The sequence below is a fragment of the Symphodus melops genome, assembly GCF_947650265.1.
Source record: "Symphodus melops genome assembly, chromosome: 19".
NCBI classification, from domain to species: Eukaryota; Metazoa; Chordata; class Actinopteri; order Labriformes; family Labridae; genus Symphodus; species Symphodus melops.
In genome coordinates, this window is record NC_136709.1 from 11924297 (window position 1) to 11944559 (window position 20263).

The 20263-nt window shown below is 41.3% G+C and overlaps 1 protein-coding gene across 6 annotated transcripts in view; it reads left to right on the top strand.

Moving 5' to 3' along the window:
• Positions 1–20263, top strand: part of cUnh14orf180 (chromosome Un C14orf180 homolog) — a 157717-nt gene that overhangs the window by 51811 nt on the left and 85643 nt on the right. For 2 of the 6 annotated variants that reach the window (XM_079369532.1, XM_079369531.1), the window contains exon 3: positions 17729–18007. The exons of 2 other annotated variants lie outside the window; for them this stretch is intronic. In XM_079369532.1, the coding sequence (XP_079225658.1) occupies positions 17992–18007 (16 nt within the window). In that variant the 5' untranslated portion in view covers positions 17729–17991. Of the gene's footprint in view, positions 1–17728; positions 18012–20263 lie in introns of all 6 variants that reach the window. 2 more of the 6 variants (XM_079369533.1, XM_079369534.1) reach the window with 2 other exon arrangements.

A 20263-nucleotide genomic window follows, 5' to 3' on the forward strand; every position in this document is an offset into this window, starting at 1 on the left:
TCTAGTCAGCCAAATAGTCAGACACACTTAACAGTAAAGTGCAATTTCATTTTAAAACTGCAGAAATTATTGCCTAAAAAGGATTTTTTGAATATTTGAAAACTATCTTTTTGAATCCTCACAAACTCTAAATTATTCGAGCTTATTTTATTTCTTATAACTGCCCTGTTAGAGCCAAACTCAATACACATTTGATCCTACAATCCCGATAATACAACTGGACTATGTTTCAGTTTCATGTTTCAGCTTTCTTAAAAAGTGTTCCTGACCAGAGGAACAGTAATGTAAAAAAAAACCTTTTTTTATTTTAAGGATCAATTGTATTGAAGGGACCAAAACTTTAAAAACACAAGTTCAGCTATAGCATCAGGAAGAAGGCAATTTGCATACAGCTTACCTGATTACTGTGCAACAGGCAGAACTCGTCATTTAAAATAGATGTAGCTATCTGCTTTAACTGTTAAATATACAGGGACGCTCAGTAGAGCTGTGGCTCACCAATCAGCCAACCGATTTATGATTTAACTTTGTTTAAAGGAATTCCATCTTTTAAAGATCTGTGACACAACCATGACAAGCGAAAATGTTTTATGTATTGATCAATTATTGATTACATCTGGACCTCACCCCAAACGCTCCATCTTAAGTTGAAGGCCACATAGTGCCTCGGTTGTTTCAGAACACAGTGGCACTCTCCTCGCCCCTGTGGGATTCGGATGTCACACTATTCATCATCTCCCTTTGAAAGGCGACGGGGGGAATGAATTCACCTACAAGGAGCCCTGGCAGTAGCTCCCCAGACGCATTTTCCGCCCTCTCGTCCCCCTCTGCACTGTCCCAGGGGAGGTTTCAATTAAACACAGCAAATGTTTTGGACATTTTAATCTCTCTTCTACCTTGTTTACCTTCACACACAGACGGTGGAAGTCTGAGTCTGTGTGTTCATTTTGAGTACTTGTCTTCTGTATGGAGATTTGATATGGTTCGAGTCTTCTTGTACTTATACTGTGTTCAGAGAGTCTGTGTAACAAGATTCAGTATTGACACTATTGTTATGATGGTGAAAGATGTGGGGCGATCTAGGATGGTAAAAGCTCACTCCTTAGAGACTTGGGTTGGGAACTGGAGGGTTGCTGCTTCGAGTCCCAGTAGCTGGACAGATGCCAGACCACTTCCTGAATACTGCTGGGGTGCCCTTGAGCAAGACACCGAATTAAATGTTAATGTTAAAGAAAAGGCTATTATACATAATTTAACTTCCCCCCCCCCCCCCCAACAATCTCCCTGAGCTGACTGGGGATTCTAGTTGTGGAACATGACAGGAAAATAGTCAAGCTTCTCCAACCCTTAGATTGGCTGTGAATGTCAAAATAGGAAAGAAATAGTGGTCTTAAACTCAACCGCTTTCTTTAGTCTGTCTTTCTTTAGTTTTTTCCCCTGCAGGAAGAAGGATCATCAGTTAGAAACTTCCATATACTATAAGACACTCATATTATACAGATATCTCTTGCTTCTCTACCTGACCCTTGTTAAAGTCTTGTTCTTGCTACTTAAGTTCTTGACTTCACAGAGCTTAAGGTGCAATAACAAGACGTCTACTTACTACCTGTTCCAGACCTTTTCTCAGGGTCGTTAAATATTCATGTACAGAATGACATGTTTGTGAGAGAGAAAATTCATGTGCTGACCAGTATCAATTAAACTGAACAGGTATGCCATTTTTAAAACATTGATGCCTTAGATTCGTCTCTTATTGTCGAGTGTGTTCTTCGCTCTACGTAATCAGTCAGAGACGTCCTTTTGTTCCATCTTTTTTTTGAGAAACAGCTTGTTAATGGTCAATTGATTCTGTCTTAATGGGAGTATTGATTGAGGTGATCTAGGATGTACATTTTTCATCCGATGTTGGGAAGTCAAACAGAATAGCTGGCTCGTCTGCGCGGGTCGTGTGTTAAATGTGGATCATTAGAGCTCCACTCTCAGATCCTAACTCAGCTGCCAACCGAAGCACGGGGGAGATTAGTGCAGGAGAAAATGAACCTGAACAATCCTTGATGTTAAAATCCTACAACTATCAGCATGGTTTTGTTTGATGCTCATTAGAAACAACTTAAACTCATGTTCTTGCCGTTTTAGATCGTTGAATCCTTTTGGATGAAAGTGTTAGTTTGTTCCCTCCCCAAGTCCAATCAGCATTTCCCCCGTGCGTCGAGTATGCACCTCGGTGTAAATCAATACTTAATGTATCTCTTCTGTTCATTTGCACTTTCCAGTTCACACTCTTTTGCACTCTTCATTAATGAGAGCTGCCTGACCTAGCATCCTCAGAAATGCAAACAGCTGCTGCATTTAAAGCGAGGTCACAATCACCAACCTTTGACTGCCTTAATATGTTGTTAATACCTTTTTTGAGTCCATGGAAAATACAGATGCAGTCTAACCTTTTCAATTGTTTTGTCCCCCATCTTCACACAAGCCCACAGTGCGGTCCATCAGTCTGTGTGTCAGATGTAGAGTTATCTAAAGACAATCATAGTATGGTCGGTGAAGGATGAGAGTTCTGGCGAGCTGGAGAGATTCATCACTCATCACACACTGTTAGGGAAATTTAGGAGCTTAATTTTGTCGTTCCAGGCGGTTGATACAGCCAGTGCTTTAACATTGTTATACCAGAGACTGATGTGTCTTCTATAACTGATGTGCAGACGGGCAGCAATTCCTCAAGGAGAGGGATGGTCTCTGCTGCTCCAGTTAATGGTGTCACGCTGCTGGTTGAACAGACCCTTTTTTTTTTTTGCACAATCCGTGGCAATATTGTCTGTTTAAAATGGAGCAAGTGAAAGCAAAACGAAGTCAATTCATTCATTTACACATTGTCTTGCAATTTTGATTATTGATAAAAACAAAGTGCATTGATTTATTGAGCAAAAATGTGCGTCATTCAGCTCTTTAAATTGCAATGTGGCTATTAACAACAAACAATGAAATTCACTCAAATGTATTTTTTTTTAGGGTAACGATCAATATTTCATTTTATATGTGAATTGTTTTTTTTAAGGTTTTATGTTTGGGCTTTTCATGCCCTTATTTTTATATTTACATACATTTTTTATATAAGTAAGTGGACACAGTTAAAAACTGACCAGAGAAAGAGCAGAACGCGACATGCAGGAAAGGAGCTACAGGTCGGACCTGAACACAGGCCAACCACCCGGAGCGTCACAGCCTCCACACATTGGCCACACGTACCGACCGCTAGGCCACCAACCTGTTCTCCAACCTATTTAAGGGGCTGCTTCCAAAAGACTCACATTTGGTCACATTTCTACTTTTTAGTTCTATCATTCATGCACGCACACACACACGCACACACACACACACACACACACACACACACACACACACACACACACACACACACACACACACACTGTCATGGTTTCTGCTGGAGCTTCCTGCTCCTGATACCCCACCTTCCTGCACTCACTCCTCTGCTCACTGTCCATTCTGCACCTGCCAGCCTTCCCCCCTGTTCTTGGTCTCCGCCCATTTCCTGTGCCATCTCAGCCAATCATCCGTCAGCCTCCTGGATCCTGCCACTCACCTGTTGCTCATCTGCTCATTACCCTCTCTATATAAACTTGGTCAATCTCCCCTCTGCTTTGTCTGATCGTCATAGTTGTTACCGCCTGCAGAGCCTCAAGCCAGTTTGTTTTCGCCTGTTGGATATCTCCCTGTATTACTTGGGACTGGATTTCTTGATTTTTTTCTTGTTCTTGTTTTTGTTTATGGACGTATGGTACTCTGCCTTAAAGATCAAGTAAAGTTTCAGTTTTTTTGCCTTACTCCTGCCTCTGCTTGTTCATTCTGCTATTGGGTCTTCTCTGAACCGTAACACACACACACACACACACACACACACACACACACACACACACACACACACACACACACACACACACACACACACACACACACACACACACACACGCTTGAACCTCTCCTAACTGACTCAGACAGCCCGCCCTGCTTCCTGTCGTCTCTTTATGCCTCCATGCGTCTGATCTTTCTGATATCATGCTTCTTATGAGCACTTGATTTTGTTAAGAGGCCAAAGTAACACAACCCACATTTGAAATATTTAACTAGATATTCAGTAATCACAACAGGTGATCTGTGTGCGAACGAAACTTGTTAATTATGCAGTGTATCCGACGATCCAGAAGTAAGGGCGGAATTTACATTGAAAGCAAACGACTCGGTGCTCAAAGTGATTAAAACAGCGGTGTGAGAGAGTGCATATTTTACAGGAGACACTGCAAATCAATCAATGTGCTGACGCTAGGGACGTACGAGGAGATGTTTCTCTCTCTCTCTCTCTCTCTCTCTCTCTCTCTCTCTCTCTCTTTCGCTCTCTGAGCATGTGTCAGGTGATGCACTTTATCATGTGTGAGGAAGAGAGCAAGGGGAGTTTGCCTTCTCTCTCTTTGATCGCAGATGATCTTATACAGATGTATGTAAAAAAAGAAACGTAAAGAAATGATCAGCAGATACACTTATAGACAGCTGCAGATATAGTTGGGCAGCTCGTCCAGATATCACCTGTGTGTTGGAAACACATTTGGTGTATAGGTGAGGAGCATGATGTTGTGTTCTGATGGGAGGATGTGAACGAACCAAGAAAAAGAGTTTTAATTGTTGAATGTATTCACTAAAGCTCATATTTATAGAGGCTTTATTTGATCCTAGTCTGCATTAGAGCTATAGGACTATGTTACAGTCAGGTGTAATTTGACTGCAGCTGCAGTGTGATTTGATTGGACAATGTGATAGCACAGTTTCATCTGATCAGGAGAAAAGCCTAACCCTAACCCTGCCTTAAAAATCCATACTGACGTCGTCCAAGGCTCAAGATATAAACGTGGTTGATCTTCATATTGCTGCTCTCCTTGTACCTGGATCTCCATTTTAATAGGCTCATTACTGGACAGCTGGCCTGGTTGCCTGCATGTGCCTCAGTCAGAGGCCTGGACCTGAACGGTGTGCAGCCTCTGCCAGCCGACTACAGACAGCTGGCTGTGTACTACGGTTTCCAGAGATGTCAGAAGAATCCTTTCCTAATCCTCGGCTCCCCTGCTGGGAGCTTGTTGTTGGAGAGGCATCACACAGAACATATGACACTGTCGATAAGAGGGACTTCATGCGATTCAGTCAAATTAAAAAAAGGATCACTTTGGGTTATTAGCTAACTGTTTGTCAGAATGTTATCGCTTCTTCAAAGATTGTTCGGAGGCGCTGAATGTGTCTGCCTGTCACTGGAGGGAGGGCTTTTTTTTTTTTTTTCTCCCCATGAAGGAAGTGCAGCGTTTCATGAAGTGTGCAGGATAGACGACGCTTGGATTTAATAATTCATCCTTCTCATCCCAGTCTGGATGGAGTGTGTGTCATTCAGAGGTGTGAATGGAGTCAGATCTCAGGGGGATTGCTGTAGGATTTCTGCTAGTCAACGAGAAGAAAGAAAAGACTTTCCACATGACTTACCGTGAAGCAGGTTCAGAAAGCGCAGAAGAAAATGATCTGCTGTGTGGAAGTCAACTGAAGGTCTGTATATATTAGATAACCATGTGCATTAGCGGAACAAAATTGACCTTTAATGACCTTTTTCTCCAGTGTTTATTTAAAGGTGTTAGTTATATTATCGCTGGGATCAGATGAGCTGTACAGTGGAGGAGTCTGTGCTAATTGCTCTGCGGCGAGATAAGAATCTTGGAAAAGCTCCAGATGTGAATTATGAGCACTCTCACATTTAACTAGCTACACACTGATGCGACTTTGAGCGCACGGAGGTCTGAACTGGGAAATAACTGTTTAATATTTTTTGGCTAAACAGAACCCCGGCGTGCTGCGTACAGAACCACACACACGCACAGACACACAAACGCACACAGTGGGTGGCTTAATGCGACTCTCACCGAGCATGCAGCAGCATTAGTCTTTCTGGAAATAGAAGAATGAGAGCCATCAAGATGAGAGCGATGGGTTTAATTCACTGGTGGGCTTGTGGAAAAGGATGTTTGATTATTCTCAATAATAGTTTAAAAAATGCTGTAATTGTAAAATGCCTACTTGTAGCACCTTGAGATTTTCTTTTAAATGTAAGGTGCGCTGCAAATAAAATTTATTATTATTATTATAATTGTATTTCTTTTATTGGGAAGTGGCAGGAGGGATAGAGGAAGCAGCTGGCTCTATAACTCATCCAATATGATACAGGAAGTCTGCTGTGCTGCTTGATAAAGGATGAGATACTTAACAAAGGAGTACACGCATTCAAGCTGTAGGAAGTATGTCGAAGGAGGATCTATGGATTTACCTGGGAAATTGACTCCTTTACATTTCATTTCCATTTTTACCTCTGAAGGCTTTCCATTCTGAAAGTAGAGGAGGACAAACAGCCCCAAAACAAAGGAACATCTTTTTGACGCTTGTGCACGCAGACACTCAGACACAGATACGGAGACATTAGGAGAATAAAAATGGCCCACGTGCTCACAGGGGGCCCACCAGAGTCTGATTGATTTGGCTGTAACAGTGACAACAGGCCTCCCCTGTGTTTCACTTCGCATAATTCTTTGATTAATGCCACACATCCCAAAAACGCTCCACTGCAACTCCGAATCACATTAAATCACCTGGATACAATCTGTAATTGATTGGAAATGTCAAAGAAACGGGGCAATACCATTAATAATTTGAAGGGTTTTTCAAAAATGTAGATTAAGTGATTTCTTCTGATGTTGTTTATTAGTCCCATAATGCATTTCATCATGCTGCATGGTGGTATCAGGATGTCACATGTGAAGTATCAGCAGCGGGGAGAAAAAAAGCCTCTTTTTTTTTTTTTTTTTTTTTTGGAGTCCTTATTTCACACTGACAGACGCCTGTGTCACTGCTCCCTACAGGCTCAATTCAGACGCCTGTGTCTTTGTTGTTGTGTTCCAAATCAGAAGCTGCAGATCACTAAAGCATTAAATGAAAGCACTGTACTCCTCTATCCACTTCACAGGGGATGACCTTGTTTCAAATCAATACTGTAAATTATTGAAGGCGTGGGATGGGGATATGCCAAATGATATTCATTGAAGGGAATCATGTTCCCCTGGGCTGTCAATAAAGCAGAGCATGTTCTTTCATTCCACCTCTTGGCACTGTAGGCAGGAAACTTCTACTTTGTCAGATTGTATTTTTCATGAATAACAATTACAGACTTTCATAATTCCATTCATGCAAAGATAGACCGCCTCAGTGATGGATCTCCTTTTAAATCTAGCTCGTTCTACTTTTCCCCGTGATGAGCTGACAATGCACAGAATGCATGAGCCTGAAGGTGTGTCTGTGTGTCCTGTTCCAGGTGCTTTAGAACCAGGTGTATCTTTGGGCGCAGAGGAGGGGGGAGGAGAATAATGTGAAGGTTGTATCATCCACCAGATGTTTATCTAAAATCCAACAGTGTGCAAAGGTTGTATTCCAAAAAATGATTTCACAATAATATATTTCCAATGGAAAGCTACAGAAACACACTGAGCCTGAGGAGGATCCAGATAGTGTACAGTAAGAGTCATGGTCAGTGTTTAAATGCATCATGAACATATAAAAGACCACATGAGACTGTTGGTGTCGTTTCAACAACTGATGGGAACTGAATGACTTTGTACTCGGTAACCAGTTCATGAGCGTCGGAATAATGCAAACAGAGCACTACAGTCTGCGGCCTTCTATTAAAAGTAGGCTTGTCATGACACCCACATTTTTGCTAAGGGCCTGTGTCCACAGGTGGGGCTTTTTACTGCAGTTTCAGAGCACTTCTCATTGGCGTTAACTTCTTCCTCCCTCGGTTCTGATTGTTGTTTTTTTTTTAACAGGGATTCAACATTAAGACCGGCTGATGTGAACTTGTTGACGTTAACGTCACGCTGGCTAGCTGCACCCCTAACTACTGATTCAGAGAAGAGGTTAATATAGGGCAGATGAAGTCACCTGTTAAACAAACAGACTTGTTTTCTTTTTCAAACATGAGAGTAAAAATGTTGCATTGTGGGACTCTTACACCCAAAAAGAATGATGAACCAGACGTCATTATTGAATCTGCAGTCGGCTAAATTGCATGTCAGCATCGTCGAATCGGTTCATCTCTAGTTTTCAGTGGCTCCATGTGCTCCATATTTTTCTTTATTGAAAGAAGTATCACCAAGAAAACATGAAGACGATGTAGCGGACTCTTGTGCTGGCTGTAGAAGCAGCTTCACACCTTGAAATTGTTCCCTCCAGTAGACGAGTCAGATTTGTTTCTCCTCTGCCAGTTTTGTTGAAAAAGCTGAAATTAGAAGTCCCGCCCCTTTCTCAACTTTGATTGGTTGTTGAGGTGATGAGTGACATTGCCAAATGAAGTTGAACTACTATCAACTGAGAGCGCTGTGACCAAAAACATCCGAGGCTGAAGGCGCTGACGATTTGAAGATGCCACACGAGTCTTTGAATTCACGGTCATGTAACTGTCATATTTTTTAACATAGCTGACGGATCGGAACATTTTCGTGAGCCACTGCTCCTGTCTTACAAAAACGTTAACGACTTCAGAATTGAACATTTTTTGTTTCGCTTTAAAGAAAAGCACACTGAGCACGCTTATTCTCGGAACTGTCCCCCTCATCAGCTTATCAACATATGTTTTCTCCTCTGGCGTCGCAATGCTCTGACTCAGCTCTTACCCCCGAAATAATGTGTGTAAATGTAATCATTAGCATCTATCAGTGCAGACGCAGCCTGGAACGCCCTCCACGGAGCAGATTTAGTTTTGATGAGCATCCTCGAGCTCTGCTGACCCTCCGTTTTTCTTTTCTTTTTTTTTTGAGGAAAATCTGCAAGGTAAACAAGAGCAGTACATTGTGTGCTGTGAAGGTCCAGCAGCTCCTTCACCCATGTGTGACAGCCATTATTAGTCTAGCTGTCAGTATTACACACATAAGTGAGCAGATCATGCCTTATGAGAGGTTGGTATCCTGATAGAGCCATCAATTCACACATCCTTGGCCTCATTCAGTCCGTCACACCTTGTTCCACCAAGAGTGGATAAGAGTGTGTGTTTGTGTGAGAGCGAGGATGATGAATAAATCAACAAAGTGTATGGTTCTGCCCCAAATTACTTAGTGTCAAAAAGATTGTTTTTCTGTCCTGTAATAACCTTAATTTGACATCCGTCTTTTGTCTCATCTGAATGAGGATTTAATTAGAACAAAAAAAAAAAAGCCTGTTATTAAAAAGACTCAATGACGGAGAATTCAAAACGAACATGGTGTTAATAGAGATTTTTAAGGGGGGGTGTTTCACAATAATGCTGTCAAGATGCTGATATGTGAGCTGAACATAATAACAAGCCATCGTCTCTCTTTTTCATTTTGGTCTCTTAAAAATCCTCATTCTCCTCGTAGCTCAGCACCATTGGGTAATCATCATCTCTCGCTGTGAGCTCGGCCATCAAGAGGTGCACACACGTTATTTACTCTCAATCTTCCCCCCCCCCCTTGCGCATCGGTGGCCCTTTGTCCCTCCCTTTCTTTCCTCTTTGTCCCCTTACATGTGCAGGAGGAGATAATTTCTTGGATTTCCTTCCCGCCCATCTCGAGTAAATCCTCGCTGACAGTTTAATGGCTCCTAAGACGTGCGGCTGTAGAGTCTATAGAGCGAGGTTTGATGTGCCCAGCTGACCGATACATGAGCAATGGAGAAGGGATTAGAAAGAATGGGAGATGAGGTGTGTCCCTCTGGTCTAGAAGCCCGCAGCCAAAGTCAGAGCAGCAGGAGGAAATATAATCAACCGACATCCTCACAGTCTAACTCATGCTGTTTGTGAAGGGCTGTGAGCTTGTTTGACTTGTCAGGAAAATGTGTATTTGGTTTGCAGCCAACAGATAAAAAGCTTGATATCACTCTCCAGGTGTGTCACTTCTTTCAACAGTGCATTCAATCATTGTGAATCCAATATTTTAAGATGTTGTGTATTTTCCAGACAGAACGTGCCAAGGCCTCAAAGTCGCATGTTTCTTACTGTTGTCAAACATTAGCGTGTCAAACTGAATTTAAATGATAATGAAAAATAAATGACAGATTATACATTATAGAGACCTAACTGACTCCTTTATTTAGCATAAAGACTAAGAGAAGGTGTGGGAGGATACCCAAGAAGATTCTCTAAAACAGTACTTTACTATTTTAAGGCTGTGCTTAAACACGTTATGTAAGTGTTAAAAGTGAGCGGTAGAATATCTCTGACATAGTAAAGAGACATGGCAGCTGCGTTGTCCTGTTTCCGGTCTCAATGCTATTGCTAAACGCCGGCAGCAGTAGCTTCATATTCATCAAACAAACGTGAGAGGTTGTCAAGAAAGCAGCACACATCGCCCCTCAAATGTCAGCCAGCAGGTTCTTAAAAGCACGAGTTGTATCGCTGTCTGATCTGATGAGGAAATGTTGGGAAAGATGGGACTATGTTTCATTCAAGCGGACTATAAACGACCACTATTACCATATAAATCCAAATGTGGTTTAACCACTGAGCAACTTCAGGGTTTTTAGAGCGGATTAGCATAGTTTAAGATTCCACTCGGTATTCTGAAATCAGACGAACCAACAGGGCGACAGCTTCAACATATCTCACTAATCCTTTGTGTGTTCACCATAAGGAATCCAGTATATACTCCAGCAAATCATGAAGATACAGGATCAGTCAAACATATGGAGTTTACCTCTATACCCTATACATGTACTACTTGTGTGGTCATGAGGTTACTTTGAACAGAAGCGTGCATTTTTACAACTCTGTCAAGGAGCGGAAGTGTTGCAGATGTCTGTAACTCTTTATTTACAACACGATGAGAATACTGATCAGTCAATTAGCTTTGTCTTGTGTGAGCTTTTATAATGGAGCAGAAAGAAGAAGAAGAAGAGGAAAAAAAAAGGTGTGATTTGAACCAGCTCTAAAGCAGCAGCTGAACACAGACAGAAATACATGGGACTCTTTAGTTAATTGACTAGGATCAGTTCGGAGTTTAAGGGCTTACTAGGCAGGATAAATCCTACAGTAGGACTCCAGGGCATGTCCTTTCATATCTTCACATAATGCGTGTGAGGATCTTTAATTGTTTTGAGTGAATAATTGCTTCATTTAAAGATAAGCGTCAACAGTTGGCTCATGTCCACTCATGTAGCTGTGTTCTTTACTCTTCATGTCAGAGAGGACGTAGTTGGCTCCGTCTCAGACCCCCTGTAGATTACACAGTAAAGTCATACGATTCAATCTGGATTTGTAAATGATGCACTGGTACCGTGGCTCCCATTCAAGGCAGCCTGGTTTTTAATTACTGCTAATTACAATTTGCATAAAGCTTTTTAGCAAACGGCTCCTGAAGCGCCTCTTATAATTATACATGTAAATGAATGGTAAGCTGATAAAGGCATGTGAGCGTGTGTGCACTCAGAAAAGACGGGGTTTGCTTTAAAAAAAAAAGAAAAAAAAAAGCCATCTGATAAGTGAAAGTCAAATAGAAAAGAACAAAAAATGAACGAGGCGTGGTTGGGGGATCGTGTCAGAACATTAAGATAATGTGTGTTTACTCAGACGTTGTTAGCAAGTGTTGACAAAGCGAGGAGAAGCGGATGTGTTTGGTACGTTTCATGAGGAAACTAATATATGGATTGTACAAATTACAAAGCGAAGATAAGTGGTGGGAGGTAAGTGTGTGTACCAATCAACGGCAGAGGGAACGACTGGGAGTCCATTAGTGTAAGATTTACAATATCTAGGAGAGAATGTGAATGTTTTGACTTGTTTTGAAGGCTATTAAATATATCCTACATGTGCTGTTGCACTAGTTTTTACAGTTGAACTCAGATTATCTCAATACTAATATCAATTTAATATGACGATGAGAATCCAAGACAACCTTCCATTTCAAATCTCCATCACATGTAGACTTTCTCAAACATCCAAACTCACATTTCTGTCTCGTTTGTCACTTTTTATCTTTTCTATCTCGCCCCCTTCTTCTTTTAAAAGCTTCTTTAGGGTTCATTTTACAAATGAAAAACAAACATGACTTGTCTCCGTCACCAGCCAATCAGCAGGGCTAATAGAAAATAGCATTCACTCGTGTTTTGGTTGGCCATGCGTCTATGCCAAATGCAGTAGTTAAAAGGTGACACTAAATAAATTGGGCTCCACTGAGATAACCACGACTGAAAAGTGAAATCACATTTGATGGCAGTCATTAGCTTGGCTGGTTGGCCAAATACATCATGCTGTCACAATTTTGGCCCACAGAAACTATTAGATGCCATTAGTGAGGAGCTTTAGAAGGCAGCAAATTACCCATGTTCTACATTGGTTTGTTCATTAGTGTTTTCAAAATGTTTGCTTTGACGGGGATTGTGAACTTTTAGCTGTACACCAATTACTGTAACTCTGGCCTGTGCAGGGTGTGTGTACACAAATTCAGATACCTTCTCAAAGCAAAGTCACAAATCAGTTGTAATGTTTAAATGTCTATTTTTGAAAAAGGTAAGGAGCACTGACAGGTAACGAGCTGCCATTTAACTGTCTTAATCTCTGAATTTTAATAACAATCTCTGACAGTTTTAAAAACCTTCCAGCTCTCTGGATTGTTGAACCTCTCCGACGTGGCTGATGAACCAGACAGCTCTGATCAAGGTCAACTTGTGTGGAGCCCGTGTCGCCCTGTGACCCTCTCTGGCCCCTGGTCCCATGTCACAGTTTGTGATGCCACGGTGACAGCCTCTGTCACTGGAGGAGCCTGCGACCTTTGCTTAACTAATGGATCCTTTATCATCCCCCATGCTACCAGCATGAGCCCTGTGTTTATTGCTCTTTATTTTAAATTAAATCCATGGCAGTGCCCATCCATCATGGTTGCCCATGACCTTTACTGGAGGTGATGACTCGGCCCCGGAGACAGAAGTGTGCTTTAGGAGGCCTACCATAGAAGAAGAGACGGTTTCTTAAGGCTATCTCAGATATTTTAAATATTAAGACTGTTCAGTTAATTTTTCCATGAAGTCAACACGTTTATTTTGATCAATATAGCTGCTTTCCTTTGGTTTATTTATTGCTTAATCTGCCATCAGCATAGAGAAGAATAGCAAAATCCTGAGTTGATCCAGATGTGCTTTAACGGGCTGCGGCAAATACTGACTGGCTACATTTTTTTGTCATGTTCTTTTCTTTGTTGATAGAACAATTAAAAGTCCATTGTAATCAGAAGAAACATGAACAAGAGCTGGCATGTTTGATTATGTTGGAGAAGTTCTGATACTTTCGTTTATTTCCTTTAATTGAACAGTTTTGATCACTGAACTTGTTCTGCAGAATTTCAAGTGTTTCCAGTTCCAGCTAAGATTAGAAAAAAAAAAAAAAAAAAAGTGTGTGCGTGTACTTCTTAACTTCATGGCAACACCAGTGTTACACTTTCTAACCTTGCTATCTTTCCACATTTCGTGAGGTCAGAGACATGTTTTCAGCGCGATCCAGCAGACGTAGAGTTTCAGGACCCGTTGGCCCCACAAGTGGATGGTTTTATCTGCAGTAGTGTGTCACAGTGAACAACAGTCAAGGCTGATGTGGGACACCTCACAGCCTTCTCACAGAAACTCTAGCCTGTTTGATTTTATTCCTGCTTCCTACTTTGTGTTCCGTCACAGTTTGTAACGCTGACCAATGACAGCGCAGGGCATTTGCAGTAGTTAAGAGTGTGAACGAATAAAAAAGAGGACGCGAAAGAGAGAAGTCAAAGTTGACCCGTGAGATGTCAGGCTGTGTGATGTACTGCTTTTATTCAATAATCATGGTCATGGAAAATGAAGATTTTCACTTGAACTTGCTCCACCAACAGTTAGTTTCCAGAGATGAGCATATTGTATCCATGAGGGCAGAACAGTGAAGCCTTTTATCTGGTGTCCTTTACAGCACTGGTCTTACTCATTTGGTCTTTTCTGTGAAAAGCAGGGACGGCAGGAGGGAAGTTGTGAAATCAAGGGAACATTCTCCCGTCTGTTTAGGCGTCATGATGGGCTGAATAAGCAGTAGGAATCCTTCCCTGTAGATAGGCTGTCTAGAGCCTTTCAACACTGTACGTTTGTCCTGATGTGAAGTCCTAAAGCCACAACAGTCTTTGGAGATTATTCTCCCCTGTCCCCCCGGCTCTCCTGTGATAAACCCACATCATCTGTGTGGTAGAGTTCCCCAGTGGCTAATAGGATCTGATAGAATCCCTATATATATATCCTGTATGTTTATAACAGGCTTTTTCAGTGCCTTCCTTCTGCAAGACATTAGTTATTTTCTATCATCCATCAGAACCTTTAAAGAGTTAGTCATGTTGTATGAAGTGATCCAAAGATCAACACAGGGCTGCTCTTATTAGAAGGAATACACAGTATTTTAATACTTAAGAGAGAACATCAAACAAGAACCTTCTTGTTTTTGATTTTCATCTTTCAAAGATTTTCTTTAACAGTGGAAAAATAATCTTCCTGTCTCTGGTTGCGAATGGTTGGAATAGTCGTCTTTATCCTGCTCACCGGTTTGTATTTTTCAGCTTTTTCCACATGCACATGATGAAAACCCAGCATCCTGTGAGGCAGCGTGCGTTTTACAGTACTCTCATGTAAATGGAACTCAAAGAAAAGGACAAATGACATTATACATTTAGAGTGGTTTAATGTCAGAGCTTGTAATTATACCTGTGCGGTTGCAGAGATTTCATGCGTAAAGCCCACTTTGCTGTGCTTTTGGGGGCGGTGAGATGTTGTTATCTCTGTAAATGGAACGTTCACAGTGGAAAGCAAGATAATGATTGACAGAAAGAAGTGCATTTATCCCAATCATCAGCCCAGATATGGAGAAATCTGTGCTTTAATAAAATCCCCTCAGGCTCTCCTGAATATTGCTGCTGTTCCAACTCGCCAGTACTTTGAAAGAGCAATGTTACACAAATGGGAGTTGTCTGCTTTTCTATGTTATGAATTAGCAGCATAGAGATAAAAGCAAGTTCTTTCTTTTGTGCAAAAAGCAACTGGAGGAAGAAAAGACGTGATATGTGTAGATGTCGGTGCTTATTGGACTGTGACTCTTGACAAAAGGAGCTGCTGAGCTACTGTCAGTCACATCTTATGGATCCAGCAGAACAATGAGCAAACAAATCAATAGACTATCATTTGCATCATCAAGAGCTGAAGTTATAACAGCCTCTTACTACACTCAATCCAGACTGACAGACTGTAAACCCCGGGACAATAAAAAGTCTGAATTAGTCTGAATGAGAAGGAATTTCCATAAGGAGAATACGAGAAAAAGACAATTAGAAGAACATGAAGCTAAAAGTTGAATATAAACCCCTGACATCAACGTTCTTTTTAAAGGGTATCAGAGCTCATTCCGTTTCTTGAAGCTACTTTGGAGAAAGGTTTTTTTTTTTTTTTCCTGAGACAAACTTTTGTGTTTGACTAAAGTACAAAGTGAGCATAGCTCTCATCCAAATCAGATTCTTTGACATGTTTTGAGTAGGGATGCTACGATTCACGATACTGGCTCACGATACGATTCTCTCACGATTTGTTTTTACAAAATGAGACTGAAGACAAATTATGAGATGACTGAAAGATTCCCTTTTTAATAATTTTTTTCCCATGAAAACGCCAATGCACCCTGTACTCTCTTTGGCGCTCTCACTTGTTTGGGCGAGCCGGGCTGAACACCCGCTTGTTAGTGTGGTTTGGTTTTGCGGCTGCCATAGCACTTTATATTTTCAGAGTACCGATGTGAAACCCTGACAACTTTGAATAGATTTTTACCAGCCTCACGATTAATCTTTACATCCCTCGTTTTGAGCATCTGTCTGGTTTATTTACTTCCAAAGGTCTCTTAGCTAGTGTTCTACTGCAGGAATGTTTCCCTGTGATCAATCCCCTTTAACCCTCCTTCTATGTATTTGACATATAGATTGAGAGCCTGTGAAACGCTGTATCAGGAGTGTACTGCAGGACAACAACACTACAGTGCTGACTTGGAAGATTTGGAACAGTGGCACCTTTAACCGCTCCTTAGTACACCTTTAAAACAAATCAAAGCAGAGCTGTGGCATGGACTCAGAGTGCAGCTGACATGCTGCCAAAAGTGTCTTTGTAAGTGGTATTGTTTTGGTTCTGCGCTAATTCCATTAAGTGTATTGTAATATGCGATCTGAGGTACACTGTACAAAACCCTCTGAGAGATGATTCTTATTTTTGTCTCCATCCCTGTGTGCGGCTCTACGGTTCATTCTTTTCCCTCAATCCTTCTGAGTGGGAATCCTCGTAACTGTCTTCTCAAATAGCCCTGCTTTAGGCTAAATATTCAGGAGTTATTTTTCATTACCATATGCTGCTTTTTACTACTAATTTGCAATTCGTTTTAAGAGCTTGTTCCAAATTGCTTTATGTTTACAAGCCCATAGGTCAGTGGCTCCAAGGTCATTCTTATTGTAGAAAATGGAAACTAATGATTATGCGAATCAGAGCAAAAAGCTCGAGCACTATATGTTCTTTTATGAGCTCCAGCAGGCCTCGACTTAATGAGGGCGAATACAAGGCTTTGATTCATCATTTAAAAAGGACCGCTATCCTTGCAGTCAGCTTTTGGCTTATACATGAAGTGCATCCACATAATAGTGTTTAGTGTTTTGATTGATATACATGCATGAAGATTAGCTGTATAATGACTGTTTCAGAATATTTTATTTGCCAAATGAAACTTTTATTCAACGGTAAAACTGATTGTTTTGATACAGAACCTCATTCATACGTCCAGAAGAATCTGCTTCAGAGGGAATTATAGAAAGATAAACGGACTCTGACTTTACAGTTATGGAGTTTTGAAGAAGCTCGTAATGTAGCAAGAACGTCAAGTAATAAAGGAACTTTTATTTTGTGGCAAGATCTGTGGCTGGCATGTGCGTTGTTGTTTTTCATGCAGCATTGTTCTTTTCAGCAGGATGTAAATTGATGAGGGGATGTGCTATATGTATTGAAAATGTTGGATGAATAATTGTGTAATGATGAAGGTGAAACAAAATCAACTTTATTATAGAGTCGCCTTTACATTCGTAGCTATAGCGTTGTCTAAAGCCGGACCTGGTTTGCTTCTAATGTCAGACATGATTGTAATAAACGGAGTCAAAGCTAAGAGGAGAACACGTTTCGCCTCGCCGCGTGTTTTTATGAATAAAGACAAAGAGAAGAGAAGTTTTGAGGATTGACTCAATTGGCTCTCCCTCTGATTTATCTCTTTCCATTGAAGGACTTCAGACAATTTAATGCAAGGTTTATAAGATTCTGTTCAATCCAATCTTTATCCTGCTAACTTTGAAACTCAGCTTGATGAAGCCAACTGATGCTGCTTCGTCTGAATCCAGCCCGAAGCCGCAGTTACGCACATCAAATAGAGAGAAGTTAATGTGCAATAACCTGAACACTAGTCCTCATCCAAACAAGCCAAGAGCAGGTAGACTTGATTTCTCCGGAGCAGGTGTTAATAAAAAGACCATACTCTATTAAGGACCTTAAATTAGAAATGAGATACTCTTACTGTATTTATATTTTGTGTCTGTTGTTGTCGTTGCAGATGCAATGGTAAAGAGACATCAGTGCAGGCGTGATAAGCCAGGCGCTGCCTCAAAGATCCCCAAAGCCTGGAGATGGGGCTGTCAACCTCCCCGTTGGCCTAATCTCTTCCACGCCGAGCTGGTGTGTCTGTGCGGATGAAATTGAGCGATAGGTGTCCGCTCTTATCTGACAGGATTTGGTCCTCTGGGAGAGATTTGGCTGCTCTGGGAAATGGAGACAGCACGATGGAGCTGACCATAACTCTGTGTATGGTATATTCTGATGACCCCATGGCTCAGTTAGTACGGCACAATCGCAGAAACACACACACACACACACACACACACACACACACACACACACACACACACACACACACACACACACACACACACACAAACAAGCAGACAGAACAGTACACCAGACCAGGAGCATAGATGGAGCGTAAAGCCAGGTGGCCATGTATGTTCTTTGTCCTCTAAGCTCTATCTCTCTCCTCTATCAGCACTTTCTGCTGTCTTACCATAATGGACTCGCCCTGGATTTAAACGTCAGGTCGTCACCCCGTTACCAGACACATCAGGCTACAGGATATTGAAACAGATAAATGAAAAAGAGCTGAGGGATAGAGAGATGTGTGGGCTGTAGATTGTTGTAGACATAAAGTCCAGGCATTAAAAGACAATATTCCAGTAGGAGGACACGTGGAGATATATTGTCCTTTGACTGATTGGGATGCCTCGCTTAAAGCTACAGAATGATCTTATCTGCTACATTGGTTCTGTTGCAGTTTTATAAGATCTGCCGCTGAGTAATGAGGCTTGAGACGGACAGAAAAATGGACGTTTAATTGTTTTTTTCTGAACGTGGAGACTTTGTTCTGTATTCTTGAACAGTTACAAAGGATTTATTTAACACCCCTCTGTTAAGGTAGTCTGCTCTGTTTGATGTTGAAGGGTACTTTACAGCTCTTCGTCCTTCCTTATGCTAAGTTGTATTGAGTGTGGCACTGTATCACTTTGCTCATTTTGTACTGCCTTTGTATTTCTGATCTTGTTGTTCAGTGTTTTTTCTCTCAACAACAAAGGATAAAAAAAAGAAGAAGATTGAATTATAAACTGATCAGAACCCCAAATATAACAGCCTACCAACGAAATGATGGTAAAAATAAATGCAATATGAAACACCTAACAGCAACAACTAGTACAGAAAGTCTTAAATCAAATTCTCCAAACTTGATTTAAAATTTGCCTCCGCTGTGAAATGTGTTAATGGATCCAATGAGATCAAACCATGAAATGCAGAAACACACTCTTTTCACAACGCATCACCCCAGGGTGCTGAATGTGATATATCTGAATCTGTAAACTCTGTTTGAAATCACATGTCGTCTCCATGTGATTACTGCAGGAAAGAATCCGGTCCAGTCACACCTGGAGCGAGTGAGTGTGTTGTTGATGTTGTTCACGTTGAACCCAGTTTGGCGCTTAAAAAGCTTTACTTCTCACCCCGGAAAACTCATCATCCTAAATATTAGAGCGGCGTTCACTCATCTTTAGGATACAGTCCTATCTCTGCTTTAAGCTTTACTCAGACACTCACCCTTCAGATTGGTTTGTTTTGTTGGTAGTATTATTGTTCAGCGTCCACTTTTAGTTTCTGCTCTCTTTGGATTAATAATGATAATATGGTGTCATGAAAGCCTTTTTTTTGTTTTTATACATGACACAATAATCCCATCAAATCAATAAGTCACGACTAACACTTCTACGGAACTAAAATCTACTTCAGCTTAAATTCTCTCGTTTCTCTCGCATCGAATAATCTCAAGATGTCGGCTAAATGCTAGAAAGATCAAGTCAGGACACTGTGGGGATCTGGGGTTTGAGTTCATATGTGACTGTGGCTGCAGTGTGTTTGTGGCACATACGTTTTCATGCAAACACAGCAGCTAAGTTACTAAATAATGGATTAGACAATGGTCGAACAACCTAAAGAGTTTGCTCAGTGTGAAGGAAACATCATACGTATTTGACTATGAGTAATGTAAAGGATGGACAATCGTTCAGTGAACAGTGAACACAGGAAGGCAGCCCGGCAGTCAGCTCTGCTCTGTTGTCATCGTCCTTTCATTAGACGTCATGATCTACTGTTTCTCCTGTTTCTGATTCTCACCAGTGGACTGCAGCTCCAGGATCCCCTGACCAAGTGTCCCAGGACGGGGTGGTTTGAGGACGAGGGTTCTGAATAATGTGTACGTTTAGCGTGACTTCAGGTGAAGCACGAGAAAGGCTCACACATCTGATGTGGCACGGGGCCAGATTCTTAAGTAGCTTGAGGAGAGAGGGATTGAAAGAGTGATAAGAAAAGAGAAAGAGGGGAAAAACAGGCTGTAAGGTCTTTTTTTCCCCTGGATCACCCATTCCAGTTTAAATGACTTGTCTTGTTGTCCTTTTACAATGAAGGGGATAAACACAGATTACTTAACCTCAGGTCAGATATCTCTACTCAACACACAAAGTATTTACTGCCTATACTTTCCGTTTAACGTTGC